The following is a 27,905-nucleotide window of genomic DNA, read 5'->3' as shown; positions in this document are numbered from 1 at the left end:
TACTCTACGATCCACAAGGCCATGATAGGTGGTGGTGGTGGTGGTGGTGGTGGTGATAGGGCTTGCCGTTGTCGGCCTCACAGGCCATGATAGGTCGGCGTGCTTCTCCTGCTGCCTAATAGGCCATTTGAAAAAGTTCCAGGGAGCAGCGCGCGCCCTGGGAGGACATGCCGGGAAATGCTGTGCAAAACGACGGCGATTTGCTATCGTCTCCGATCGTCGTCGTCGTCGTACGGGTGCATTGTCGGTGTCGTTTTGCACAGCATTTCCCGGCATGCCCTCCCAGGGCGCGCGCAGGTCCCTGGAACTTTTGCAAATGGCCTATTGGACGCCGCCAATCTTTGCCTCCTGCGGATCCCATTCGTTGGCGCCAAAGACAGCTCTGTTTTCTCTCGCATTTCTCTTCTACACGGTGGCGCTGTGTGAAGAAATTTTACCTTCGTTATACTTATTCGAACACGGACTTTCATTTGAGAGCAAGTTTTTTTTTTTTTTTTTGCATTTTACTGCCCCTTGAAGGGTGACTTGAGAGGATCTTTATACTGATCCTGAAACGAGAGCAGTATTCCATGGGTCGTTGCAAGCACATTCCATATAATGCACGAACAACAGGTTTTTTCAAATGATAACGAGCGTGGAGTTCTTAATCGCCAGGGAAGAAACCCTACCCTACCCCATTGGTAACGGTGCCTTACCATGAGGACGGCGTCCTACAGGATGTAAAAACGTCGCCGGCCCTGCGCTACGTATTTAATCCGTGAGATAAAAAGAGAAAATCCCAATATAAACCCACATTGGGAAGCCCTCGATATGCCCTATTTCGAAATTCTGGATATCAAAATCCACGCTCATACAGAAACCTGCGCTGCAATACAAGCTGTTACAGATAAACGTTTCGTTGTCCCCCATAGAAAATAGCAGTGATGGCCACTAACTACTTCTACAGTAGTTTAACTATAACTACTAACTACTTTGCGATTGAGTAGTTTAACTAGTAGTTCAACTACTTTTCAGGGGAGTAGTTAAAACTACTTTTTTAACTACTGCAATGTAGTTTAACTACATCCATAACTACTTAATGTTGTCCATCAACACCAATCCCTTGTAGTGTTCTTGGACACCTAAATATGAATCACGAGCAATGATAAACTTTGGCTCAAGCCGTTGCTACGATCGTCAAATACAAGGCTTGCGGCGAAATTCTTTCTGTGCCTATGCGATAAACTAAGTTGCAGAATTATTTTGCAGCAAGTGAGGCTCCCCTTGACAAGCATTAAAAGTGAAGATTTAGTACACACGCACGATACAATTGCTCTGCACCTCCGTTCTCATCAAACAAGTAGCTCAAGGTAAAAGTAGGAAGCACAATCGTGCCGTAAAACTTGCGGCAAAATCGGAAGTAGTTGGCGCCTTCAGTAACCTAACTACTGTAGTTAACTACTTGAAATAGTAGTTTAACTAGTAGTCGCCACTACATTTCTGCAAGTGGTTCATAACTACTTTTTAACTACAATCAGGTAGTTTAACTAGTAGTTTAACTACATGTAGTTAACTACTGGCCATCACTGGAAAATAGGCCGTCTAAAATTCACGCACGTCATGTACAGGAAAATGCCCATGGCGGATTTGGAGTAACCCGATGAAAGATGGGGCCAGTGTTGCGGAATGGGTCGATCCATTCAATTTCAATTCCATTCCGAGGAGTGGCCGCGAGTCGAAATTCCATTCCTTTTAATTCCTCGGAATGAAGACGTGAGGCTCATCCTCATTCCACCCAAGAACAGGACATTCCCACTCCGAAGCTAACGTGGTGCACTATAAGTTGTTAACTGGTACACTGATAAGTGCAAAAAAAAAAAAAAAGAATAATGTAACGGGATACTATATATCCCACCAACCGCGAACGCTTCAGCCAGCCAACAAATCGTATACTGCATTTTTTTTTATGTTCCTTTGTCTCCAACGGATGGTTGCCAGACACTTAGTTTGAGTGGCCTCCGCTCAAAACCCAGCGTGCTGGAGGCGAGAAATTTAACACCATTCGCTGGCGATTGCATTCCGGCCCGAAAGAGGTATAATTCCATTCAAATTCCATTCCCAACAGCTGGTGACTCAACTCTATTCCCATTCCGTTCCAGTGCGCTAAAGACGGGGCATCACTTCGGAAGCATTCCAATTTCGGAATTTTAACTTCGCTACTCTGGGGGGAAGGGGGGCACACGCCGAACTTCACCTAACCCGATCATGCCTCGGACAGCGTTTTGGATTCAGTTTCTAAACATAACAATCGCTAAATTGGGTCTTTTGTTCGCTAAAACGACTTGGACAGTCGTCGCAATCCAGTCAAGCTGTGGGGTGAATTCCTGATAGCGGATTTTTAGACAAGATATACAGGGCGTCCCAGCTAAATGCTAACATATATTTGCTTAGATATTAATATGTATCACTTTTTCCGATATGAAATCAATTGCAATACAGTGAACCCTCGTTAATACGACCCCCGATAATATGACATACTCACTTTATGACCGTTTTCCTTGGGAACCGATCCACCGCCATGTAAATCAATCTCGTTGGCATGACAATCCGCTTATCCGACTATGACTGAGATTTTTGTCACAAGTTGGATCAAACACAAGTATTATCTTCTCGTTATTATGACCACGTCACATGACCCGCAGAGTAATCCCAGGGAGAGGCTATACACACATGCCTCAGGCAGAGCGTGACACGTGTTCAAGTAGGGCACCTAGGCTTGTGATGACTCCTGATGTTGTTGACCTCGGAATTATCGTAGCGCATTTCGAACAACCAAAGCACTGTAGTGCTTAAAACAACAGTGACCACGGGACCAGGTCACACTGTGCCGCTGCTGCTGTTGTGCACCTAAGAATGGCCGGAAAGAAGCGGTCTCTGAGGTCAGCGGATTGTGTGTTTCTCGTTAGTATGACAATTTGCTTTATGACCAAAATCTGCGGGAACGGTGGTGGTCATATCAACGAGGGTTCACTGTATAGTATATGCTGAAGAGGACTGATTAGCAGGGCATTAGCAAACTCCTAAGGCAAAGTCTTAATTACCTTTTAACAATTAACTTTTTTTGAGTATCAAAGATACGAAGTTGTCCCAATGACAACATCTGGTGCCTTCGGTCACTTGATACCGAAGAAGTTTTCACAACAAAAATAAGTCCCACATGTGTTTCCGTCGCACAAGTTCCATGATCAACGCTGTCACCGCGGTCTCAATATTAATCTTCGTAATACCCCTGTCACATGCGGATTCCCTGATTCGGATGATCCTGATGCGGATTCCGTGCGGCACACGATGCGGATTGAATCCGATCCGCATCGAGTTTCTCAAGAGCGTTCGGTGCGCGATGGTGCTATACACGGTCCAACTCTATGCGTATCGAAAGGTTGGCTTGTCGTCATGCGGCGCTAACAGGCCCGAGTCAGTACGTTGTGATTGAGAAATATGTTCCTAAAAAGTCGAGAATAACCGCATCATCTTCCGCATTGTGCCGCCGCTTACTAAGCCTTTACGGGGAGCGCGGTGTCGAGAGTGGTGGAGACTAAAGAAATCAGCAACCGCTGTCGCCCCTCATGCCTAGACTAAAACAGTAACCGTGAAACTCCATGGGCTTGCATAGGAACATTTGCAAATTAATGTAATGTTTTGTTTACCACCAGAAATTCACTGACTTCGAGGACGCCAATGGCGGTCTTCAAGCTGTCTTGAGAATCTCAATCCCGCTTAACGAACTGGATCGGGTTGAGGAGGATCAGAGTTGGATCCTGCTCGAAAGTGTCTGTGCGACAGGGATATAACACAGAACGAGGAATCGGCGTTTCTTTGTTGCGTTAACAGGCTATCATTTTCAGATTTTTCTGGCAAGGTAAACAATAGCCCCCTACTTAGGCAGCGGAGATAAGCAACCACTATGGATCCTGAGAGAGGGATTGTCTGTCTGGTGCGGCACTCCTATCAGCTGATGACTCAAAGATAAAAATATCACACAAAGTTGTACGTGAATAGCAAGAATAGTGCAGAACACCAATACTTCACTTTGCCAGAGCATCTCTGTGAGAGCATGTCCAGACCGCACAGATGTTCCCGCGCCGCATATGGCATTTTGCATATGTGTGGAGTGATGTCAAGACCAGGTGTCAGATACGTGCGTGTGTGTGCCATTTTCAAAATATGTGTTGTTCACGTATACCTATGACACACAGTCACAGGGTTCTGCCACGGCCTGAGATAACGTATTAGCACGTTTCGTCGTTACCAAGCGAAACGAAAAGTGTTCTCTTGAGCTCTTGCAAATGCCCACGTGAACGTTAATGAGCGCATTATTATTTTAATGATTACACGTGACTAAAATTCCGACAAAAAGTATATAATTCTTAGAGACACTAAACTTCAAACGGACCTATTGTTTCCTTGTAACACTCACATGTAAGTACCACGGGACTATCGCAGTAGGAAGCATGGTATTGCCTTCCAGACTACCATTCTACATTCTAAACCACATGCTGTCACTCGTCTTAGCAACTAATGCCTGTTCTGCCTTCTTGCATTCTAAGAGGCCTATTTTGTTCGCTCGACTCGCGACATATGTAAGCTAACTCCAACTACAGTCACTATATAAGCTTATATAGTGACTGTAACTCCAACGAAGGAAGCTTTGCGCCTAATTCTCTGAGTTGAACTGCACAGTACGAGATCACCAGCAGACAAAAATAATTCCGTTCTCATGGCACATGTCAATTTATGGGGATTAAAAACTGAAAAGAGATGAACATAATCCGGTAGACACCGCATTGGATCAGCCCCTGCTCCGAACATCTAGGTCTCCATACGCCCGCTATCTTGGAAGTTCGGGACGTCACCTGTGGTTGATTGGAATCGCGAAGAAACTAAGACAAAACGCTTGAAAATCATGCCCGCGACAACGCGCCGCACTGTAGCTGGCGTTAGCGGGGCAGCTGCTATTTTTGCCACTTGCTCTGGCAGCCGCCGCCGTGCGATTTCCTCCTCCGTTCGTGCATTGCCTTGGTCTAGTATCCCTGTCCCACGGGCGCGCTGCTGGTATTTGCGCATGATGCTGGGATTGGTTACTTTTTAAACTAGTTCTGGCTCTCCATGCCATCTGCTAATGAACTCTGGGACCCGGGCGCGGCACAGCGCGGGCTGAGCAACAACACGCTAGAACACTCACCCACATCCGCAGAAGCATGGAAGGAGTTCGGAAAAACCCAGTTCCAAAACCAGTTCCAGAGGCGACAGTGATTTTCATGACGCAGCGAGTCGCGTTCATAAGCACACCGGGATTTGCGTGACCGCTCTGTTCAATATTTATTGGCGAAGTTTGCTTCTAATATCGTAAATCTTTCAGTCGCCTACCTACCGGAAGGCCGTCCGCCACCTTCACGCACCACCTGTGACCACCTTCATGCAGAGGCTAAATCGCCGTCTGTCCTAGGTCTTAACGTCACAGGTATCTCTCTGATATGTGAAGGAAAAACGATTAGCGTGAGTGCGCTACCGACAAAGCAGATGTGTAAGTGCGAATTTGCCACCTTCGCGCCTGACCCTTGGAGAGCTACAAAACTAAATCAAAATCAATAGCGTCATAACCTTCTATGCGCTGCATAGCGGCCCCGGGGACAGCTCGGGCGTGGCAACTCTATACAACACAGATGTTTGGTGTATAACGTCCCTCCCAGTCCACCATATGAGATGATCTATCTCTTTCATACTTTAATTTCGCTCTGCTTGACATGCCCGCGCTACTGCGAAATCATGCTGCTATCCACAGTATGTCACTGCTTTCTTGACATTCCAGTTTACTTAACCCTTTGAAGGGCACTACATTTAGAATACATTTTTTTGTCATAATACTTTGTCCTGTGCCTCATGACATCTTCCTGATATCCGCCAGACATTTTTTTTCACGAATATTTTGTTTACCTTTCAAGATATAGGGTGGTACTACACGAATGAAACCAGCGCACCTTTGGTGTCAAAAAATCACCTCATATGATGGTCTAGGAAACAGTTGCGTCCCTGCGTCATGCAGCCCGACATTGTACATTTCATGTCAAAACATCTCGTATGAGACTCGTAATGAGCGTAATCGCCTTAGCATTATTTTCATGGGAAAGACACCTATAGCGTCGCGAACCAGCATGGAAAACTCCAGCGTCCTGTATCCAATATGCTGAACAGTCATTGTCCATTACGCTACCCAGAATACGAAATACGAGGGGTATTATTTTTTTTTCAAGGTCCGATCAGCCACAAAACGGAACCAAATTAACACAAATTAAAACGCAAATTAAAAAATGCGGTCATTCGCAAAATATGTCAATGCCTTTATGCTACTTTTCGACATAATCGCCACTCCGCGGTTGAGGTATTTGTCGTAGCGTGGCACCAGATTTCCTATTGCCTGGTCATAGAAGGCCGCCGCTAGTCCACTGAGCCATCTTGTTACGGCGGTTTGGCAGGTCCTCGTTGGGACTGAACCGCTGACCTCCCAGCCACTGCTTCGTTTGAGTGAAGAGGTGGAAATCACTCAGCGCCAGGTCCGAGCTGTACGGTGGGTGGTTGAACACCTCCCAGTTGAACTCCCGGAGGAGTGTCTCAGTAGAGGTCGCAGTGTGATGACGGGCGATATCGTGGAGGAGCACAACTCCTGATGACAGCACGCCCTTCTCTGTATTGTCGACATCATTTACTTTACTCTAACTCATGAAAATCCTGGCCATACACCTTGCTCATTCTTCTGTGGATTTCGGCTGCTTTACGGCCTTCAGCTTGAAGGAAACGAATCACAGCTCGGATCTCAAATTTGGCGGGTGTGACGATAGCTACGGACATGTTTCCTGCCTCGTTGCTGGACGAAAACTGAGATGATCACGTGACTGACGCGCCGCGACCTGACAAGAGACTACCGAGCGTGCCTGCCCTATTGAAAACCCCATAAGTAATTCATATAGGTCCTGTGTAAAATTATATAGGATGCTACAGGATCCTTCTGGGTTATTTAGGAACCTATATAACTCCTGTGTAGGTCATTATGGGATCCTATACGAGTCCATTCAGGAGTCATGTAGGAGCCATAAGGTCATATATAAGTCCTGGGTAGGCCATTATGGGATCCTAAACGAGCCCATGCAGGAGTCATGTAGGACCATGCAGGACCCATAAGTTCCTACATTGAGGATGTAGGAGTTCACGGGTCCTATACGGCCACATAGGAGTCATCCTTTGTCGACGATAAGTCCCTGAAACCCTGAAACAAGTAAGAACGTGAAGGAACACATATCAGCCCTCCTAAAATCAATATAAAATTTTTCCATGTAAAAATTTTATATTGGTTTTAGGAGGGCTGATATGTGTTTCATCAGTTATTTTAAGCTGATGTTCGATTCATTTTTGGAACGTACATACAAGTCCATTATGGATCGACCAAACCTCAAATATAAAATGATGCGTGCGTTCCATGCACACATTTGGCATATTACAGTTCTTAATTGGCGTTTTTCAACCGTCCAGTGGTTGTTGAACCCCATCCAGCGATATTGCTTTGTCGCTCGATAGGTTTCCGGGTCTAATATCTCGGCCTGCAGCTGTCATATCGGGACGTGTTTTTTTGTGACGACTTCCCGTTTCTTCCCCCTTCGCCTGCGTGCTCGTGGCTTGTGAGAAATCCTGACAGTTGCCGAGATATTTGGAAATTCAAGGCCGCCGCCGGTGCTTCTGACACCTCCAAAGTCCCGTACCTCTCGCCCCGTTTGTCGGATCGAGACCAAAATTTAGGTCTGGAATAGCTCTACAATAGCTCTACAACAGCTTCTTTAACGTGTGATGAGCTTCATCACACGTTAAAGAACCCTCAGGTGGGCAAAAGCAATCCACAGACCGACCGCTGTGGCGTCGCTCATGATCTCAGTTGTCTCGCGACGTAAACACCCAATTATTATTATTGAACTGAAATGAACAAAGAAAATGTAATGAAATGAATTTTCGGTATGCTATATCAGCAGAGTCAGTCGTAGCACCAGTGAGGTCTTCACATTGGGGTGCAAGTGACAGAAGACAAGTGAATTCCAATGCGCGGAATTACAGTATCGAGAATTGTTCCGTGCGCACTCGGTGTGGCCACCGACGGCGCTGCGTGCACGCTCGAACCTACTCTTGATAGCATCCTCGATAAACTTGTACCGGATTTGCCCCGACGCAACCGGGGTGCTTGGCGCTCTACACTGGTGGTGCCCTGGCCGGGGGCACTATCGAATATCAAACTGCACCACACTCGTGGACCAGGTGGATGCTAGCGTGCGCTACGTTGCGATCTGTGTTCGTTGTGGCTAGTAAGCTGCGCGACCCGTAGCGAGCGGTGCCTGGCCACACTATCCCGAACGGTGACATCTGCGGTCATGAGCATTCTTACCTGCAGGCAGCAGCAACAGAAGCAGCCGCAGACAGCGCTTTCCCAGCGAAGAGGCCTTCGGAGCACCATGACTGTGTCTTCGGAACGTCTTCCCGGCATGTCGAAAGGTCGATTGCCAGGGCAAAGAAATATGCAGCAGTAGTTTGTTGCTAAAGGCACAATAAGTGGCTCTAAGTGATGAAATCTGCCTGCCATAGAAAATACGCAGCTCTCCGAAACACACACAACATGTATTCGCCTCTCCGACTACCCAAGAGCCGCTTGCGTCGTGCTCAAGATGGTGGAGAAAACGATGATTGCCAATGAATAAATCGCCATGCTTCATGCCTTCTTCCACGAGAGACGCTTCAAAACTTGTAGGGTGTCTTCACATGACGTCAAAGGAACGCGTTTGACCGCAATGGTGGTGGTCACTTTTTCGGCGTAGCTGCCGAGATTATCCAGCATTTGCTCCAAAACAAAGCCTTGAATAGTGTTTTGAAATCCGGTCGCGTCCCTACCCTTGTTTTATTCCGAAGACACTTCATCATTGTCGTTCTCACGTTTTCTTTTATGAAAACTATGGTTGTCGCGTCGAAAAATAGCGTTGTTTGTCATCTTTCAATGCCGCTAGCGCAAATGTGACCACCAGTGGGAGGACCTTACGACCATGCTACGTCATAGTGACGTAACAATGTGACGTAGGTGAAACCTCCCTGTACCAATAACCCATGGAGGTTAGAAGAAAAGGAGGCGCCCCAACGGCCCTTCGACAGAAGAGAGAAACGTGGGGCAAGTGACGTGGGAATAGGAGGTGAGCTGTAGATTCTTTGGAGCCAGGCGATGGTCACGTTACCTTAAGTGCCCAATGAGGTCGCTTTGCACATGCCACTTTGGGGGCCACATCGGCGCGCTACCACCATACCTCTCCAAGTATTCCGAAACAAGGCGTTGGTGGCTCCCATAGAGGTGTGTGTAACCGAAACCGGAAGGCGAGCGGTGATGTCACTGGAGTGGCCCCCAATCTCGGCTTCACTTCTCCGAGCAGTAGGGCTCCTCCTCCCTTTCCTTCCTCCATGAAATAACCTATCTAGAGCGTGGTTTCCTGCTGTCTTCGTTGTTTTTGTTCACGCAGCTTCTGTGATAGTGTCTTTTCCAACTTCGCGACGTCGAATATTCTTCTCGCACTAGTTTTATCCTGCGGAATTGTGCAGTGCAGTGCAGTTGCTGTTTGAGTTCTGTAAGACGGGAAACTCCGTCTCACACAAAGGAAAGTTGCGATAGTTTCGGGTCAGCGCTAAAACTACGTGCCGTCTGCTGTTACTATCATTCACTGTGGTTTTCTGCTGGGGTCCTCTAGCTAGGTGGAGAGCAGTCACTTGGAGAGGCGATATTCGCCTGTTGGAGGCGTTCTTTTGGTATCATCAGTACGGCTATTGTAGCACAAGGCAATCACTGCAGGTCAGACCAACTAACACGCGAAATGGCACGAGTTGTTTTGTGCTTAGCATGACACACAACACATGAACGCATTTCCGTTGCAGAACAGGGCCCGAGCTTGAAACCATCAGCTGACGCATTTTGATCGCGAAGGAACTAAATGTTCGCGGTCTGAAACAAGCCGACGACATTTCACGATCCTCAATGATGCCTATTGTAATTTCCCATTGTCATCGACTAGCTTCCTTCAATTCTCATTGTTAGACTGCGGACCCCATTGCTTCAGTAGTTTCATTCAACACCCTTACCTTCAGACTTTCAGGAGCTGGCTTACTGATACTTATATCGCCAACATATTTCGAAAGCCAGGCAGACGCTTGACAATTTCGAGGGCTTGCGTTTCACATTAAAATAGCACAGCAAAGTGAAGTCGTGTATTATCATGTGTAACTCTTGAAGCACAGCCCGAACAGCCCGAATTTCACGAACTCGCCTAAATGAGGAATTGACCCACAATAATAAACCAGATACTATAAAACGACGACGAAAATGCAGTTGAACCGTGCTGAAAAAATATTCAACAAGCTTCTAGTTGTTCCCTAGACTTAGATTATGCGTTATGTATGTTTACCGTTGGCTAGCTCACTTTTCGGTTACCTTCTGTCAGCAAAGAATCAAACACGGATTGGGCGATAATTTTTTTTTCTAGAGATAATAAATAATTCGGCTATTTAATTCGGTTAAATAATTCGGTCATATATTGGTCCCTTTTGGAGAGCACAATTACAATTAAAAAGGGACTCTCCTCACTCCCTTCTGGGAGTAACATGACTCCCTCACTCCCTACTGGAGACTAATATTACTCTCCATTAGGGAGTTAAAGCGTAGCATTTTGTAGAGTAATTGTACTCTCCAACAGGGAGTGATATATGTGGCAAGAAAAAAATGGGGTTAAATTACACCCTTCTTCTTAAGAGTGTACTACTCCTGTATACACTACTACTCATGTACAGTTCCGAAACTTCGGCAGTGTGTACAGCTTCGGTAGTGTGCGGTGATGAGCCTAGAAAAGGTCCTGACTTCGGTTCGGGCTTGTCGAGAGGTAAAGTGTCGGACCTTGATACAAAAGCTCGGTGTATCTTTGCGTGTCTGTTGTTGCTATGTGAATACTTCGTTATTCTTATTTTGTTGTTTTATACCAGGGGTGTTCAAGTCAAACCGGGACTTTTCATTTTCAAGTAAAATGAACTTACAGGCGAGAAATTAGCTTTATTTTTCAACGCAATCTCCAGCTGCACTAATGCACTTGTCCCAACGTTTCACGAGAGCTTAGATGCCAGCAGCGTAGGAATCCTTACCGGTGCGTAGCAGCCATGATCGGACCACATTCTTGACCTCGTCGTCGCAGCTGAAGTGGCGGCCCCCGAGGAACGCCTTCAGTTACCCGAAGAGATGGAAATCGTTGGGGGCGAAGTCTGGACTGTAAGGGGAATGGGCGTGCATTTGCCTGTGGGGAGGAGGACTCCTTTGGTGATGAGGCCCGGCCACTTTGTTAGCCCCGCTTGCTTCAGCGCCTTATGTACATCCCTGAGAACCTGGTAGAAATATGCACTATTGATGGTGGTACCACTGGGCAGAAGATCAACATGAAGAACGCTAGCCTTGTCCCAGAAAACCGTGGCCATGATCCCCAGACGGGGTGCTTCGGAACTTGTTGGGAGCTGGTGGTCCCGGATGCTTCCACTGTTTTGGTCCGCGTTTAGAGTCAGGAGTGAAATGGTGCACCCACGTTTCATCGCACGTGATGATTCGATCAAGAAATGGCTGTCCTACAGTGTCGGAACGGTACCTTAGCTCTTGGGAAATTTCCAGCCCTCTCTGCCGGTCAAACATGGAGAGCTGCCTTGGGACCCAACGGGCACTAACTTTCCGAAACTGTAGGTGTTCATGAATGATAGTGTTCAACGTTCCCACAGAAAGGTCCGTCTTTCGAGCCAGTTCGAGACATGTTATCCGTCGGTCCTTGAGGATCAGGCACTCCACAAGTTGGATGTTCTCAGGAACTCTGACACTGGGCTCTGAGCCGCCCCGGCCGGTATCGTCCTGCACTGATATACGTCTGACTGACGTCTCGGAACCGTTTGCACCACTCAAACGCTTTGCTGCGGCTAAGTGTATCGTGGCCGTACTAAGCCTGAAGTATTCTGTGAATTTCAGATGACTTCACGCCGTCATTCACGAGAAACTTCATGACAATTCGCTGTTCAACGTGCGCGCTCACCTCGTTGTTGGCCATCTTGTCCAGCACGTGTCCAGCACAAACTTTGGACCACCACTTGGTGAAGGCGGAGGCCTGTCGCCTGTGAAAATGACGAAAAAGAAGTAGCGCTAGCCATTTGTACAGTCAGGAGATAGAAAGTCCCGGTTTGACTTGAACACCCCTCGTATTTACGCTATAATTATTGTTTTTGCAAGTCACTGGCGTCAGTACTGACTGATTATGGCATTTTAGTTGCCCCTTGTATTATTGTACTAGTGCACACTTACTGTATGCCGACGTACAAGTGTGATCGGATGGTACGGATGTGGGCAATACACAAACAGAGGGTATTATAAACGAGTGTTGCGAACACTGAGTCTGAGCACTAGTCGATTGCCAATTAAGAAATCAGGAAATGGCCGCGGAAAGGTTACTTCATGTGCTATCAAAGCTCGCCCGAGATACCGGTATCTCAGAGGCTCTCAAGTAGCTGTAAATTAGGACACAGCACTTACAATGCCACAATGCCAGTCTGGAAAATCAAGTGCTCGAAACAGTTTTCTTTTTTTCTGCATTCGCTTACACGCAATTTACCTCGATAATACCTTTATTATTCATGCAAAAATGACATTTCGGTATGTATATTTCTGGTAAGTAAGTATTATCAAATATCTGAATTCATTTTCAAGCCGTTGGTGTCAAATACCTTTCAAAATTTGCGTCGCAAAATAGACTGCTTATTATTACCCGGAAACTTCAGCAGCATATTTGAAACACTCCTTTCACCCCTGGTTTCCCCTTCTTTTCCTTTCTGAGCCGGTATAAAAAAATTGGGCGTACCTCAAAATAAAATGATCGAAGTCCCCGTTGAAAAATGATGATGATGATTTGGGTTCTTTTGGCGCAAAAGCTACTAGGGCTATATTGCGCCAAACAACAAGGTAATGTGATGAACCCAGTTAAAAATTGAAATGCTCACATTAAAACAACTTGGCTAGTGGTGGCTTAAAAACACAGGAAAGGGTAAGAAAAGAGCTCACTGTAAAATTCACGGTTTGTTAAGCTATCCAATGTTTTTTTAAAAATGTATGTACTGCAGTAAAAGGAACAATAGCCTCATCGCCCAGCAAAAGAGCTGGATGAAGAGGTAATTACCTCGATAATACCTTTATTATTCATGCAAAAATGACATTCCGGTATGTATATTTCTGGTAAGTAAGTATTATATAAATATCTGAATTCATTTTCAAGCCGTTGGTGCCAAATACCTTTCAAAATTTGCGTCGCAAAATAGACTGCTTATTATTACCCGGAAACTTCAGCAGCATATTTGAAACACTCCTTTCACCCCTGTTTTCCCCTTCTTTTCCTTTCTTCTTCTTTCACATTACACCAGTCCAGCAAAATGATGTCAGTCGACAATCCCCTGTGACAGGGAACTTCCTTTCGTCTCGGCTTGGTGTGCTAGTTTGCCAAGCCGTAAAAACGAGGTGAAATGTGATAAAGCTTTGAGTTTGACACACAAAAAACCAACCAATGAAGGTACGAAAAGGTCGAGCAGCAAGGCCTCGCAGCGGGTGTCGCGACATTCCTAACAGAGACTGTTCTCTTTTTTTTCCTGGACGCCAAGCAAAGCGGTTCGACAAAAAATAAAAGTACAATGGTCACCTGACAACATAAGAGGTTCTTGTCTGAGTGTAGGAAAAAGTGCTATTCGACCTCCTCATTATGTGGGGCAAGAAAATATATGCTCTTTTTTTCCTTTTTTTAGAATAACTTCTGAAGCGTAATTTTTTTCCTGCATTCCCAGTCTGCAGTCTCAGTTAATTCAATCCAAACTTGAAAATGTGAAATTCGGTCGTGGAAAAAGCTGAAGAACTGGACACCATGGAAGCCAAATTCATGCATTTTTTAGGTGAATCACTATTCTTGTAGCCCAACAAAGACACAGTTGGAATGACAAAATGGGGGTTTCCAGAGATTAACCTGAGCGCTAGTTGCCAACGGAAGGAATGATCACGGAGAAGTCACTTCATATAATCAAATCCCGCCCGAGAGGCTGGACTTTCGTCTCTGGAAAAATGTCCCCAGAAAGAACCGTCCCCAGGAAAATATGTCCCCAGGAGAAATTGTCTCCGCAAGAAGAGTATCACGAATGGCAGCTTTCGTCAAACGGCGCTATAGCATAGCGTAGTGGACGTGCCCAGCTGTGGGTAGGGCTGTATGCCATAATAAATCTTTTAAAATCAAACATTAGAAACTCACGACAAAAAAAGTCACGGAAGCTAGCAACAACTCTGCAACAGGAACTTTCATTTCGTAGTGAGGGAGGGAAGCCGGGGACATTTTAACCGACGTCATTTCGTCTGGGGACATTTTGTCTGGGGACCTTTCGACCGGGGACGTTTTATCCAGATCGGTTCCGGAACATTTGATCGAACGTTCTTTGGTCGAAAGCCGTTTGATCGAACGCGGGACATTTGGTCGAAAGCCATTTCATCCAACTCAGTGTTATCGAAACGGCAGCGGTTGTTTGATCAATTTTTTTATTGGTTCAGTTGGAGCGTTCACGACACAAAAATGAAGAAAACAACAATTCAGTTCTAAATGCTGTGATCCTAAGGAATATTTCACTCTGTGTAATCTGCTTGCCCATAAACACATTCGTCATCCTAATCCACTTTTTCGCATCCACGAGGCGATCCGATGGCCTGCGTTGTTTACCCTATCCCGTTTGACAAGGTTTTTCCTCTCTGACAGGTAGCGACCAAACCTGGCATACATGTCTTTTAACCCTAGTCCCCCAACACTTTCTCAAATAATAGTGGACGTCAATTGTCAAATATCAACATTTCGACAAATGAATAAATTATATTTTTGAACGATTTATTCGCGTCGAACGTGGACAAATTTTAACAATGTATTATTAATGTTTAAGGTAACTGACCATTGGTTTGGAGAAACAGTTTTAGTTCCTTTATTACATCGCCGTTACTTATTTGTTGTTGCCTAGTTTAACTTTGCGCCTATGTGCAAGCGAATCTAAATTTGGTTCATGCAACATACATGTAACCGAAGAAGTCCTCCAAAACCCAGAGAATATAAGCCAGGGAGCAGATCTTTGTACTTTGTCCTTTGTTTTTTCATGGCGTGAACGTGTAGGTATCTCAGACTACAGATGCATACTCCAAACAAGGCTGAACTAACGTTTTATATGGGTGTTAATATAATGCCTTTATTTTATACTGTGGTGAAATTTCCTTCTTAGCATTCACCGACTTCGAGTGCCTTCCGTGCACATATCACTATCCCATTTCGGATCGTTCTCGTTAAATTTGTCGCCAGCAGTGAAAAGGGTGCCAAGAAGAAGCAGATACTATTGGCTGCTCCCAAATTGAGGCCGTTTTCTTCGATATGTGTCCCACTGGTTCGCGGGATACTTACGCATTGTTTTATTCAATTCAAATCAATTTAAGTAAATTTTATTTTCCTTTCGGATGTAAGAGAGTAAAAAGCCAGAAGGCTGCACTGCTGTTAGTGAATGACAAGAGTCTGCACATAACCAGTGGTCTCCCCTCTTTAGCTGAAAGAAAAGCAAGAACAAAAAAAAAAAAAAAAAAGAGAGGACACTGAGTGCCTGCCCCGTATGCTCGAGTCAAAAGTTGCAGAAAAAGATGTGCTAAGGACACGCTGCGAACTTTGAACTCCCTTCGAAGAAACGTCGTCCGAATGGCGTCGATCAACCGGCTTTCGATCAAACGCCTTTCGGCAAAGCGGCTTTCGATAAAAGGCCTTCGATGAAAGGTGTTCGATCAAATGGACGGACACCGTTCGGCTCCCCTGTAGAACAACCAGTAGAGAAATACCAGCATCCAGCGAACGATATCGTTAGCGAACTAATGCAGCGAATGCATTTTATGTTTCTCATTGAACGGAATGTAAATTTAATTATCCATTAACACATAAAAAAAAGAAAAATAGAACCCGATGTCTCCAATTTCAACAAATACACAAAGCGAATGAGAACGAATTAGGTCGCTGTGATGTGCTTCTTCAGCTGTTTAGATTTCAGTTCCTAGTTGCATATACAGTCAACCCTCGATTTAAGAACCTTCAATTTATGAATTGCCTCGTTTTATGAACAGGAACACGAGGAACCAAACTTATTGCATGCATTTTTACCTCGTTTTTTTGAACCTCGATATCCTAATAATGAATGGAATTTCTGGCAAGCAACTAGGAGTTGTCTAGCATTTTTGCCCTCAATTTATGAACGGATGGTTCCGAGGTCAACAGAAACTTTCAAAGGGATTATTCCGTGGTCTTATGAATGATGCCGGAACGGACAAATCGTTTTCCAGGTATTGCACCCTCGGTTTTGGACCCCTCGACATACGAACAACAAACGGGTTTTCCGGGGACGGTCGGTGGTCGAAAGCAAAATTACACAATATATTGCATTATAAACACAATGTCAAATCGCAAATACTGTTTCGTGAGCTCGTTACTACTGACTTTATGGAATTTTCGGTTTATGAATCCCTCGATTTATGAACGATTTTTCCGGGAACCGAGCGTGTTCATAAATCGAGGGTTGACTGTATATTTCAAGTTCTTTTAGTGCAAAAATATCCGCACTTTACGCACCACACACTTTCTTTTCGTAGTAAACATGATGCAGATTATTGTTTTTTTTTAAATCTTCTCTGGCTAGTCTTTTTCCGAGCTCCAAATGCCATGCATTCCAGTTATTTGATTTGTAATAGAAAAGCCACAATCGGCCTTCTCATAGTTTGGCGTTATGGCGTTTGAGTTTCTGGCGTTTTTGCTTTCGACCTTCTAATAGTTCGGCGTTATGGTTTTCGGCCTTTTGATAGGCTCAATACGTACGCTCAATCAGTCTATTCAGCTAGTCAGCTATTCAAAAAAAAAAAAAAAAGGAAGGAGAAGAACGAAACTCCTAAAACTCCAGCTCCGTCTTTATGTATAAATGTACGAGATAATATGAAAGGAACTTGACTCGCGAGAAGGTCTCTGAGTACAAGTTCCGTCTCATAATGCGCTGATTAATACCCGGAAACTTCAGTACTATGTTTTTAGACACTCCTAGGATTTTACAGGGTACTTCACATTACACCATACCTTTCGTTCAGCGGTTTTCACAGGGTACTTCACATTACACCATACTTTTCGTTCAGCGGTTTGCACAGGGTACTTCACATTACATCCTACCTTTCGTTCAGCGTAGAGTCAGTAGTTCCGCTGAGAATCCCCAGTGTACCGGAGCTTTTCGTTATCTTCGTAAGTAGGCCTCCCTTTGTTCGCGTGCAAAAACAAACGAGTACAGGCTTTGGGTCATCCCACGCGCAACCAGCAAGGAGTGTCGTAAGATGGAAAGTCCACTGAACCGGTATCAAAAAATTGGGCGTATGATTTGGGTTTTTTTGGCGCAAAAGCTACTAGGGCTATAATGCGCCAAACAACAAGGTAATGTGATGAACCCAGTTAAAAATTGAAATGCTCATATTAAAACAACTTGGCTAGTGGTGACTTAAAAACACATGAAAGGGTAAGAAAAGAGCTCACTGTAAAATTCACAGTTTGCTAAGATATCCAATGTTTTTTTTTTAAATGTATGTACTGCAGTAAAAGGAACAATAGCCTCATCACCCAGCAAAAGAGCTGGATGAAGAGGTAAAGAGTAACGATAAAATTCAGTGAAATGACGCTGACGATAACTTTCATGTAATGGGCATGTAATTAGAATGTGTTGGACAGAAAGGGGCTCTCTGCAGCGCACGCACTCAGGTGGGTCCTCCCCACGGTGCAAAAACCCGTGAGTCATGTATTTGTGTCCAACCCATAACCTGCACCTTAGGACATCGTGTAACCTGTTTTCAAGACTTTGTCAGCGATTTCCTGTTTGAGGCTTCACCAGGTGTAGCTTATTCTGCTCTTGTGTGCTCCAAAATTGCTGCCATTTTATGTTCATAGCATTCATCAAAAATAACCTGAGGTCTTGGACCGGGACATCAAATACTGTTATGACAGCTGAAAGTGCAGCTGCAGCTGCACGATCCGCATTTTCGTTACCCTGTATGCCCACGTGGCTTGGTACCCAGCAAAGGGTTAAACGATAGCCAATGTTAGTTATTGTATTAGCTAGACGTCGTGCTCGCTGCACAAGAAAGTGTTTTTGTTTTTTGGACTGAACATATTGCCTGCAAAGAGCTGAGGGAATCTGTATAGATGACTGATGACACAATGCAATGTTGTAAAATGTAGTTGAGTGCTATGATGATCGCATAAACCTACGCACTCAATATCGACATGACTTTGTGTAAACGGTGAGTTATTGTGACTGACCCAGTTACCATGGTACAAGATACACCAGCATTAATCTTCGATCCGTCCGTGTAAAACGCCAAGTGCTTTCCCTTAAACTCTCGAACTCCTGCTGCAACACAGTCGTGGAAGTATCGCTTTTTCTGTACTTGGTCAGGGAAGAGTTGGAATGTGGTGGTGGTTGCCATGGAGGCAGGCTCCCACCAGATTGCAAAAGCGGAGTGTTGTAGTGGGTAAAATCATAAAATTCAACTTCTCGTAAAACTCGCATGCTAAACGGAGGAACGACTGAAGACTTGTTTAAGAACAGTTGTTCAGTGAATGAGTGAGTGATTAAGGTTTTTCTGGCGCATGAGCGACTAGGGCTATTATGCGCCAAAACAATGGTAAAATGTTATCTATTTAAAAAAGGGGAAATAATTCAGTTAAAATTTAGTTTAAAGGTACTTGATGCAACCAACATCGTTTAAAAAATTGTATATACAATTAAAAGTAACCAGGGGCTCATCACCCAGCAAAAGTGCGAGATGTTATACTTGTAAAAGACAGGAAAGTGGCGGCGACGGTGAGCTTCGTGCAGTGGGCACATTATCAGAATATGGAAAACAGAAAGCGGTTCCCTGCATGGCACACACTGGGGTGGATCCTCCTCCCGTAAAAGGAATCCGTGTGTCAGGTAGGTGTGGCTAATACGTAACCGAACTCACAGCCGTGAAGCCGGTTACTGAAAGCATGTGTGGGCTTGCCTATGTCATGTTTGATTAGATGGAGTTTATTAGTGTACTGTGTGTTCCATTGTTTTTGCCATTTCTCATTAATCGTCTTTCGTATGACTGAGCGCAAGTCTTCAGCTGCCACTTCTGTAAATGCGAGAACGCCGGCCAGTGCCTCGACAGCGGCCTTGTCGGCTTGCTCGTTGCCACGTATGCCTACGTGACTTGGTACCCAGCAGAGCGTTAGAGAGAAACCTTTGTTTGTAATTTGGCTGAATAAATGCTGGGCCTGTTGCACAAACGGGTTCTTTTGTTTCCGTAAGCTACATATAGCTTGTAGACAGCTCAGGGAATCAATGTACACGACTGACGTATCAATGTAAGAGTGTAACACATGATTAAAAGCAAGGATCACAGCATATACCATTGCACTGAAAATGGTAAAAGTGTTTGGCAGACGGCGAGACACAACAGATGTGCCTGTGACCATTGCACATCAAACCTTTGAGCCCGTTTTAGAGCCATCCGTGTAAAGGGCGACATGGTCTCCAAAACTGTCCTTTAATGATAAGAACTCCTGCTGGAGCACAACTGTAGAAGATTCTTGCTTTTTATATTTTAATAACGATGTGTTGTGCGTTGGTGGTGGTTGCCATGGGGGAAGCCTCCCACCACTTGCTACTAGAGTCACCCTGCCCTGGTCAGGGAAGCCGTAAGCTTCCATTTCCAGGGATAGTCGCATACTAAAAGGAGGGATGACAGAAGGACTGTTCAAAAACAGCTGCTGGAAACGGGTTTCTGTGGCACAGGCTAGGGCAGGGTGCTGCGGGTAAGATCTCACCTTCATTGCATATGTAGAGGCAAGGTAAAATCTCCGTTTTTCCAGTGACCATTCATTGCACTCTGCATACAAGCTTTCAACTGGAAATGTTCGAAAAGCTCCCAACACCAGACGTAGACCCTGGTGGTGAACTGGGTCTAAAATCGCCAGAGCAGACCTCCGCGTAGAGCCATAAACCAAAGACCCGTAGTCAAGCTTTGAGCGAATGACGGAAATATAAATAGATACGAAGGCAGAAAAAATAGGCGATGTCAAGTTGCCGGTGGTGAGTAAATCAAAGAGTGATATTAAACGGTAGGAACAACTTATTTATTTACACATGGTAAACAAGACTTTCGTGCACGAGACTGCACTTCTTCAGGTTACAAAAATGTAAACATGGTACAGGCACATATGTACAGTTGAAGGGGGAGTTCTGGCATGAGAGGGTAACAGGTTGATGGAAAGGATGCAAACAACAGATAAAAATCACAAGAACATAAATACAAAAGCAGGGGTATCAGAAGCGAAACAACGCGAGCCCAAGGGCTTATACACAGGAAACGAGAACACTTGTTGGTGACGTTCCAGGAATTAAGGATAAAAAGGGGGGGGGGGGGTTATGGCGACGGAATGAGGACACGGGTGCGGAGTACAAAGGTGACCAGTGGACCGTGAGAAAGTGAAGACGGAGGTGGTCTCAGGAGAGAGACAAACGAAGAAAAATGTGGAAGTTGGAGAGTAGTGTGTGTGTGTTTATCATTATCTTCTTTTATTTGAAAAATTATATTTACGGGTTCAATAATTGTAGTGGGCCTGCGTGGATGTTCAAACCATGAGGCTTCAGAGACTGGAATTTTGCAATTAAAAAGGATTCGCGATTTTTGCGCTTCATGTCACTGTTATAACCCGATTCAAGGATAACGATTTTGAGGTCTGTACCTAAAGCGTGTCCAGGAAGGTTAAAATGTGTAGAAACGGGTGTAGGATGGTTATTAACAATATCGGATTTATGGCCGTAAAACCTTTCCCTCATGGTGTTCGAGGTTTCTCCAATATACTGAATACAACATTTCGTGCACATAATGAGGTAACATACGTTAAAAGAGTTGCAGTGCAATCCCTGTCGGATTTCGAAAATAAAAGAGTTTGAGGTGCTCGAGATAAATGTACATGGGCTAATGAAATGACATGTTTGGCAGCGTTTGTTACCACAAGGGGAACACCCAGGATTTGGTCGGGATAGACGGGATGAAACTAGTAAGTTACGAATGTTACGTGATCGACGGAATGTGATATTGGGGGGAGCAGGAAAAATTATTTTAAGTTTTTCGTCGCTGTGAAGTATGTTGAGATGGCGGGTGAAGATGGACCCAGCGCCACTCAGTGCTTTGTTATAGGCGGTAACGAAGGATAAGGGGTTTTGTTGCTGCCGCGGTTCATGTGAAAGTAATTTATCCCGATCTAGAGATTTGCACGCGGAGAGAGCATTGTTTATAAGGTTGGGAGGGTAGTTTCGTTTTCTAAAATCGTTGGACATTTCTTCAGCGCATGCCTCAAAATCTTCTGGGTTAGAGCATATGCGTTTTAGACGTGTAAATTGACCAAAGGGGATGTTCCTCTTCTGAGTATTAGGATGGTAGCTGTTAAAATGAAGGTACTGGCGTTTGTCAGTGGGTTTCTTGTATAGATTCGTGACCAGCTTACCAGACTGTATAGAGACAGTCACATCTAGAAATCATTTCATCAACATCATTTCGTCAACATTTCGTCAACATCATTTCTAGATGTGACTGTCTCTATACAGTCTGGTAAGCTGGTCACGAATCTATACAAGAAACCCACTGACAAACGCCAGTACCTTCATTTTAACAGCTACCATCCTAATACTCAGAAGAGGAACATCCCCTTTGGTCAATTTACACGTCTAAAACGCATATGCTCTAACCCAGAAGATTTTGAGGCATGCGCTGAAGAAATGTCCAACGATTTTAGAAAACGAAACTACCCTCCCAACCTTATAAACAATGCTCTCTCCGCGTGCAAATCTCTAGATCGGGATAAATTACTTTCACATGAACCGCGGCAGCAACAAAACCCCTTATCCTTCGTTACCGCCTATAACAAAGCACTGAGTGGCGCTGGGTCCATCTTCACCCGCCATCTCAACATACTTCACAGCGACGAAAAACTTAAAATAATTTTTCCTGCTCCCCCCAATATCACATTCCGTCGATCACGTAACATTCGTAACTTACTAGTTTCATCCCGTCTATCCCGACCAAATCCTGGGTGTTCCCCTTGTGGTAACAAACGCTGCCAAACATGTCATTTCATTAGCCCATGTACATTTATCTCGAGCACCTCAAACTCTTTTATTTTCGAAATCCGACAGGGATTGCACTGCAACTCTTTTAACGTATGTTACCTCATTATGTGCACGAAATGTTGTATTCAGTATATTGGAGAAACCTCGAACACCATGAGGGAAAGGTTTTACGGCCATAAATCCGATATTGTTAATAACCATCCTACACCCGTTTCTACACATTTTAACCTTCCTGGACACGCTTTAGGTACAGACCTCAAAATCGTTATCCTTGAATCGGGTTATAACAGTGACATGAAGCGCAAAAATCGCGAATCCTTTTTAATTGCAAAATTCCAGTCTCTGAAGCCTCATGGTTTGAACATCCACGCAGGCCCACTACAATTATTGAACCCGTAAATATAATTTTTCAAATAAAAGAAGATAATGATAAACACACACACACTACTCTCCAACTTCCACATTTTTCTTCGTTTGTCTCTCTCCTGAGACCACCTCCGTCTTCACTTTCTCACGGTCCACTGGTCACCTTTGTACTCCGCACCCGTGTCCTCATTCCGTCGCCATAACCCCCCCCCCCCCTTTTTATCCTTAATTCCTGGAACGTCACCAACAAGTGTTCTCGTTTCCTGTGTATAAGCCCTTGGGCTCGCGTTGTTTCGCTTCTGATACCCCTGCTTTTGTATTTATGTTCTTGTGATTTTTATCTGTTGTTTGCATCCTTTCCATCAACCTGTTACCCTCTCATGCCAGAACTCCCCCTTCAACTGTACATATGTGCCTGTACCATGTTTACATTTTTGTAACCTGAAGAAGTGCAGTCTCGTGCACGAAAGTCTTGTTTACCATGTGTAAATAAATAAGTTGTTCCTACCGAAATATAAATACGACGCAGGACTTCCCGGTCTGCACCCCAAGACCTGTGCGACAAGATCTGACACAAGATCTGCGATGTGAGACACGAAATTGAGCTTTTGATCAAAGATGACACCAAGGAATTTGTGTTCAGGCATGACAGTAATATCCTGGCCATTCATTCTGAGTGTGGGCTCGAGAAACACACCCCTCACTCTTGAGAATGGAACACAAACAGTTTTCTCAGGGGAAAACTTGAAACCGTTTTTGGTGGACCAGTCTGAAAGTTTGTTTATGGTGAGCTGGAGCTGTCTCTCACACCTAGAAACGCTTGTGGAAGAACAGGATATTTGAATGTCATCCACATATAAGAAGTACGTGACAGACGGTGGAATTGCATGGACGACAGAGTTCATCTTTACAATAAAGAGTGTTACGCTTAGAACAGACCCCTGCGGGACTCCATTCTCTTGTGTGAACAGGCGGGACTGTACAGTTCCCAGCTGCACTCTAAATGTTCTCACCTGAAGAAAGTTTGCAACGCAACGGAAGAGACGACCACGTATCCCAAAAGAGTGTAGGTCACGAAGGATGCCATACCGCCAGGCGGTATCGTACGCCTTTTCGAGGTCGAAAAAGATGGATACACAATGTTGCCGTCTGACAAAGGCCTCCCTAATAACAGTCTCCAAACGCAAAAGCTGGTCTGTTGTTGAGCATGCAGTTCTAAAGCCACACTGATATCGGTCTAGGCATTCATTTTCTTCAAGGTAGTACATAAGCCTGCGGTTCACCATACGTTCAAAAGTTTTTCCTAAGCAACTGGTAAGGGCAATAGGCCTGTAACTGCTTGGACTGGAAGGACTTTTCCCTGGTTTTAGTAGTGGAATGATGATCGCCTCCTTCCAGCTGGACGGGAGGCAACCCTCATTCCAGACAGAGTTAAAGAAGCATAGTTTCTAGCGATGAAGGTGTTAAATGCTGCAGCATAGAGTACGTGATGCGATCTGGCCCTGGAGCTGCCTGTTTTGAAACGCTCAGTGCTCTTAAAAGTTATGTTATGTTGAAAGGCCTATTGTAAGCGTAGTTGTCACCAGTACCACATGACAGGGTGCACTTCTCGGCAGGATCCTTCACCTTCAAGAACTCCCCTGTGTAATGAGCAGAAGAGGAAACGTTTTGGAAACGTTCACCTAAGGCGTCAGCCTGGTCTTCGATGCTCTGACACGTGCTTCCATTTATTTGCAGAAGTGGAACAGAGAAGCTCTTGTAGTCGCCTCTGATTTTTTTCAGTCTGTCCCATACAAACTTGGATGGAGTGCTACTATTTAAGGTGGATACGAAATTTTCCCAAGATTGCCGTTTCGCTTGTTGCCGTGTCCACCTTGCTTTCGCACGGGCTCTTTTAAAAGCGAGTAAGTTTGCTGGGGTTGGGTATCGTCTAAACTTACCCCATGCACGGTTCTGCTCCCGTCTGGTGTTCGCACAATCACTCGTCCACCAGGGCTTGCAGCGTCTAGGAAGACGACCTGAAGATTGCGGAATGGATTTAGTGGCTGCGTCAATAATAATGTCTGTAATAATGTCATTTGCTTCATTAATGCCGAGTCCATGAACTGATTCTGCTGACAGAATGGCTTCTTGTTTAAAGGAGCCCCAATCGGCAAATTGTTTTCCAACGGGGTGGTCGGGTAGTGAGGGTAGCTGCCAGTTGATTGAATTTTAATACAAGAGGGAAGTGGTCGCTACTGTAAGGACTGTCGGCAACTGTCCATGAAATGTCTTGGAATACAGATGGACTACATAGTGAAATGTCGATAGCTGGGAAAAGTCTGTGAAGCCGAATTGACATGTGTTGCACTCCCTGTGTTGAGAAGGCAGATTGGCAAAGATGTTAGCATTTTCTCTAACATCCTACCTCGTGTGTCCACTTTTGAGCAACCCCACAGAGGATGGTGTGCATTAAAATCTCCAAGCAGCAGAAAAGGCTGTGGCAGCTGTCTGAGAAGGTCTTGAAGTTGCTTTTCTTCAACCTTAGCTGATGGTGGCAGGTACAGAGAACACACCGTCATCACACGGTCAGTGCAAATCTGCACTGCAACAGCCTCAAGATTTGTAGAAAGTGGGACATCTCTCGTGGGGAGTGCTCTCGCCGTGAGGATGGCCGCACCTCCAGAAGCACGTGCAGCATTCGTTCGGCCTTTTCTGTATACGTTCCACCGTCGGAGGTGGCATGGATTTTCAAAGTTCAGATTAGTTTCTTGAAGACAGAAACAGATAGCACTGTGTCTGTCTGATATATCATGGATGTCATCAAGATTCCCCAGAAGACCACGACAGTTCCACTGAACGATACTCTTGCAACTGGAACTCATTAGGAGTAAGCAGAAGAAGGGGATCAGCAAGGACTGAAACGCAACCTGAAAGCGTGAAGACCCTGCGAAATGTTGAAACATGAATGTGGAGAATCAAGGAACTTGTATCCTTGGTGGAGGGGCCTTTTGCTGTTCTTTGCCTTTCAGACCCCGTCCTCTGCCGGTGTTTCTCTTTCTCTGCTCTTTGCCCAAGGACGAAGTAGTACTTGGAAGACTCGATGACGACTTCTGCGATAAGCAGTCGTCATCATCGACATCCATGTCTTGACTTGTACTTTGGGACGGGCCCTTGGCAATCCCGTCCCAAACGGAGGGAGATGCAACAACCTCCTTTGAGGTTGTGGCGGCCTCTCCCTCGCTGATTGGCTGTGTGGCCACTGGAGGAAGCACCTCTGTGACCTTCTCTTGGAGTTGGGGAGTGTGGTGTGGAGGTCCGGAGGTCTGGGTCTCCACTGAAACTCTGAGTGGTGCCACTCCCCTGCGCACCACATCAGAGAAAGTTCCTTTCTTCTGGAACTGTAACTGGGCTCTCGCCGCTCGGTACGTGACGTTTTGTTCGATCTTTATTTTGAGAACCTGTTTCTCCTCCTGCCAGAAAGGACAGGATCTGGAGTACGCGGGGTGGCTACCTTCACAGTTGGTGCAACGGATATCATTTGAGCATGTCTCTGACGAGTGGTCTTTGCCAGCGCACCTTGCACAGACAGCCTGTCCACGGCACACATGCGAACCGTGGCAAAACTTCTGGCACTTGTAGCAGCGTCTCGGATTGAAGATATATGTCCTCACATGACAGTTTAGATAGCCAGCTTTGATTGTTGATGGAAGACTGTGGAGCTTGAAAGACAGGACTACATGTTTCGGGGGAATCTCTTTCCCATCTCTGCGCATCACGATTCGTTTTGCCGAGACTACACCCTCGTCAGCCAGCCCTTCCTCAAGTTCAGAGTCTGAGCACTCAAGTAGTTCACTCTCAGATATCACACCTCTTACGATGTTCAAAGTGCGGTGAGAGCCTACGGTTACAGCTGTTTCTCCGATGTGGGTGAGGGAATACAGTGCATTACTTTGTTTTCGGTTCTCCACTTGAAAAGCGATAAACCCTCTTGCTCCACTTTCTCCACTTGCACTTGAATGCCACCACTGCTCAGCTTCTTGGCGCTGTAGTCCTTGCCAACTACACTTTCCAATGCTTTAGCAACTGCAAATGGTGACATTTTCGAAAGTGGTTTTGTTTCGTCTTTGGAGTGTACCACGAGAAACTTTGCATACCGTGGTTCAGGTTCAGGTCTGTATAGGAAGGTACTCTTATGCTCGGTGCGGGACCTTTTCAGGCTCCGATAATTGGGTGGTAAAGAATTAGAAGCCATACATATAATGAACTATTCGGTGTAAAAGTCCTGCCGCCCACCACGGAGCCGAACCAGGGGACCGCGCTTAGCGCCGTAGCAGGTACGTTCACACTATACCCACGTGCAGCTTCTGGAGGGTGAAAGACTGCCCAAGGTTGACCCTTGCCGCCAAAGAAGGTGAAAAGAGAAAGGGAGCAAGGGGGAGAAGATAAAGAGAAAGCAATGAAAGGGGAGGTGGCGACTAGCTGAATAGTCCTGGCCGGGCCTTCCAGGACCATCCGTCTATGGGAAGCAGGGGCCAAAGCAGTGTGTTGCTTTCCCGGAGGTGCCCCGAAGGGTCCAACTAAACCTCCAAGTCCACTCAACTGCCAGGATCCCCCTTTCCCCAGACATGGGAAAGCCACGCACAGCTATACGTGGGGGTCTCCCTCCTGCGGCGACCCAACCGTGAGTGCAGGAGGGGGCTACTGCGGCGGCTGCCGGGCGATGGGGGCGCCAAGTTCCCGACGCCGGGAACAGTTGTTCAAAAGACGTCCTTGTAACGCATGAGATCGCCACATGTTGTGGATATGTACGAATCTTCAGTGCGTACATGACACTAAGATAAGCTCGTCGCCTTCCTAGAGACCACTCATTGCATTCGACGTATAAGCTTTGAACGGGTGACGTTCGGAATGCTCCGAGGACCAGTCGCAAGCCCTGATGATGTATAGGATCTAAGCACTTTAGGACAGATTGGCGAGCCGATGCATAAACTGCACATCCATAGTCCAGCCTGGATCGAACTGTAGACATGTAGATCTTGTACAATGTTTCTCAGTCTGCCCCCCAAGATCTGTGAGACATGACTTTTAAAAGGTTAAAAGATTTTACGCATTTAGCCTTCAATATTTTTATGTGGGGAAGGAAAGTAAGCTTTTTGTCAAAGACTAGACCTAGAAATTTACATTCTGTCCCTACAACAAGATCACTGCCG

The 27,905-nt window shown here is 45.5% G+C and overlaps 1 protein-coding gene across 1 annotated transcript in view; it reads right to left on the bottom strand.

Annotated features, from left to right (window-relative positions):
* Window positions 1-27,905, bottom strand: part of LOC135369367 (phospholipid scramblase 2-like) — a 74,912-nt gene that overhangs the window by 7,804 nt on the left and 39,203 nt on the right. The window contains exon 4 of the mRNA XM_064602960.1: window positions 8,462-8,610. Coding sequence (XP_064459030.1) covers window positions 8,462-8,610 — 149 coding nt within the window. The remainder of the gene's footprint in view (window positions 1-8,461; window positions 8,611-27,905) is intronic.

The sequence above is a fragment of the Ornithodoros turicata genome, chromosome 9 (assembly GCF_037126465.1).
Source record: "Ornithodoros turicata isolate Travis chromosome 9, ASM3712646v1, whole genome shotgun sequence".
NCBI lineage: Eukaryota > Metazoa > Arthropoda > Arachnida > Ixodida > Argasidae > Ornithodoros > Ornithodoros turicata.
This window is presented reverse-complemented; position numbering and strand designations above follow the sequence as displayed.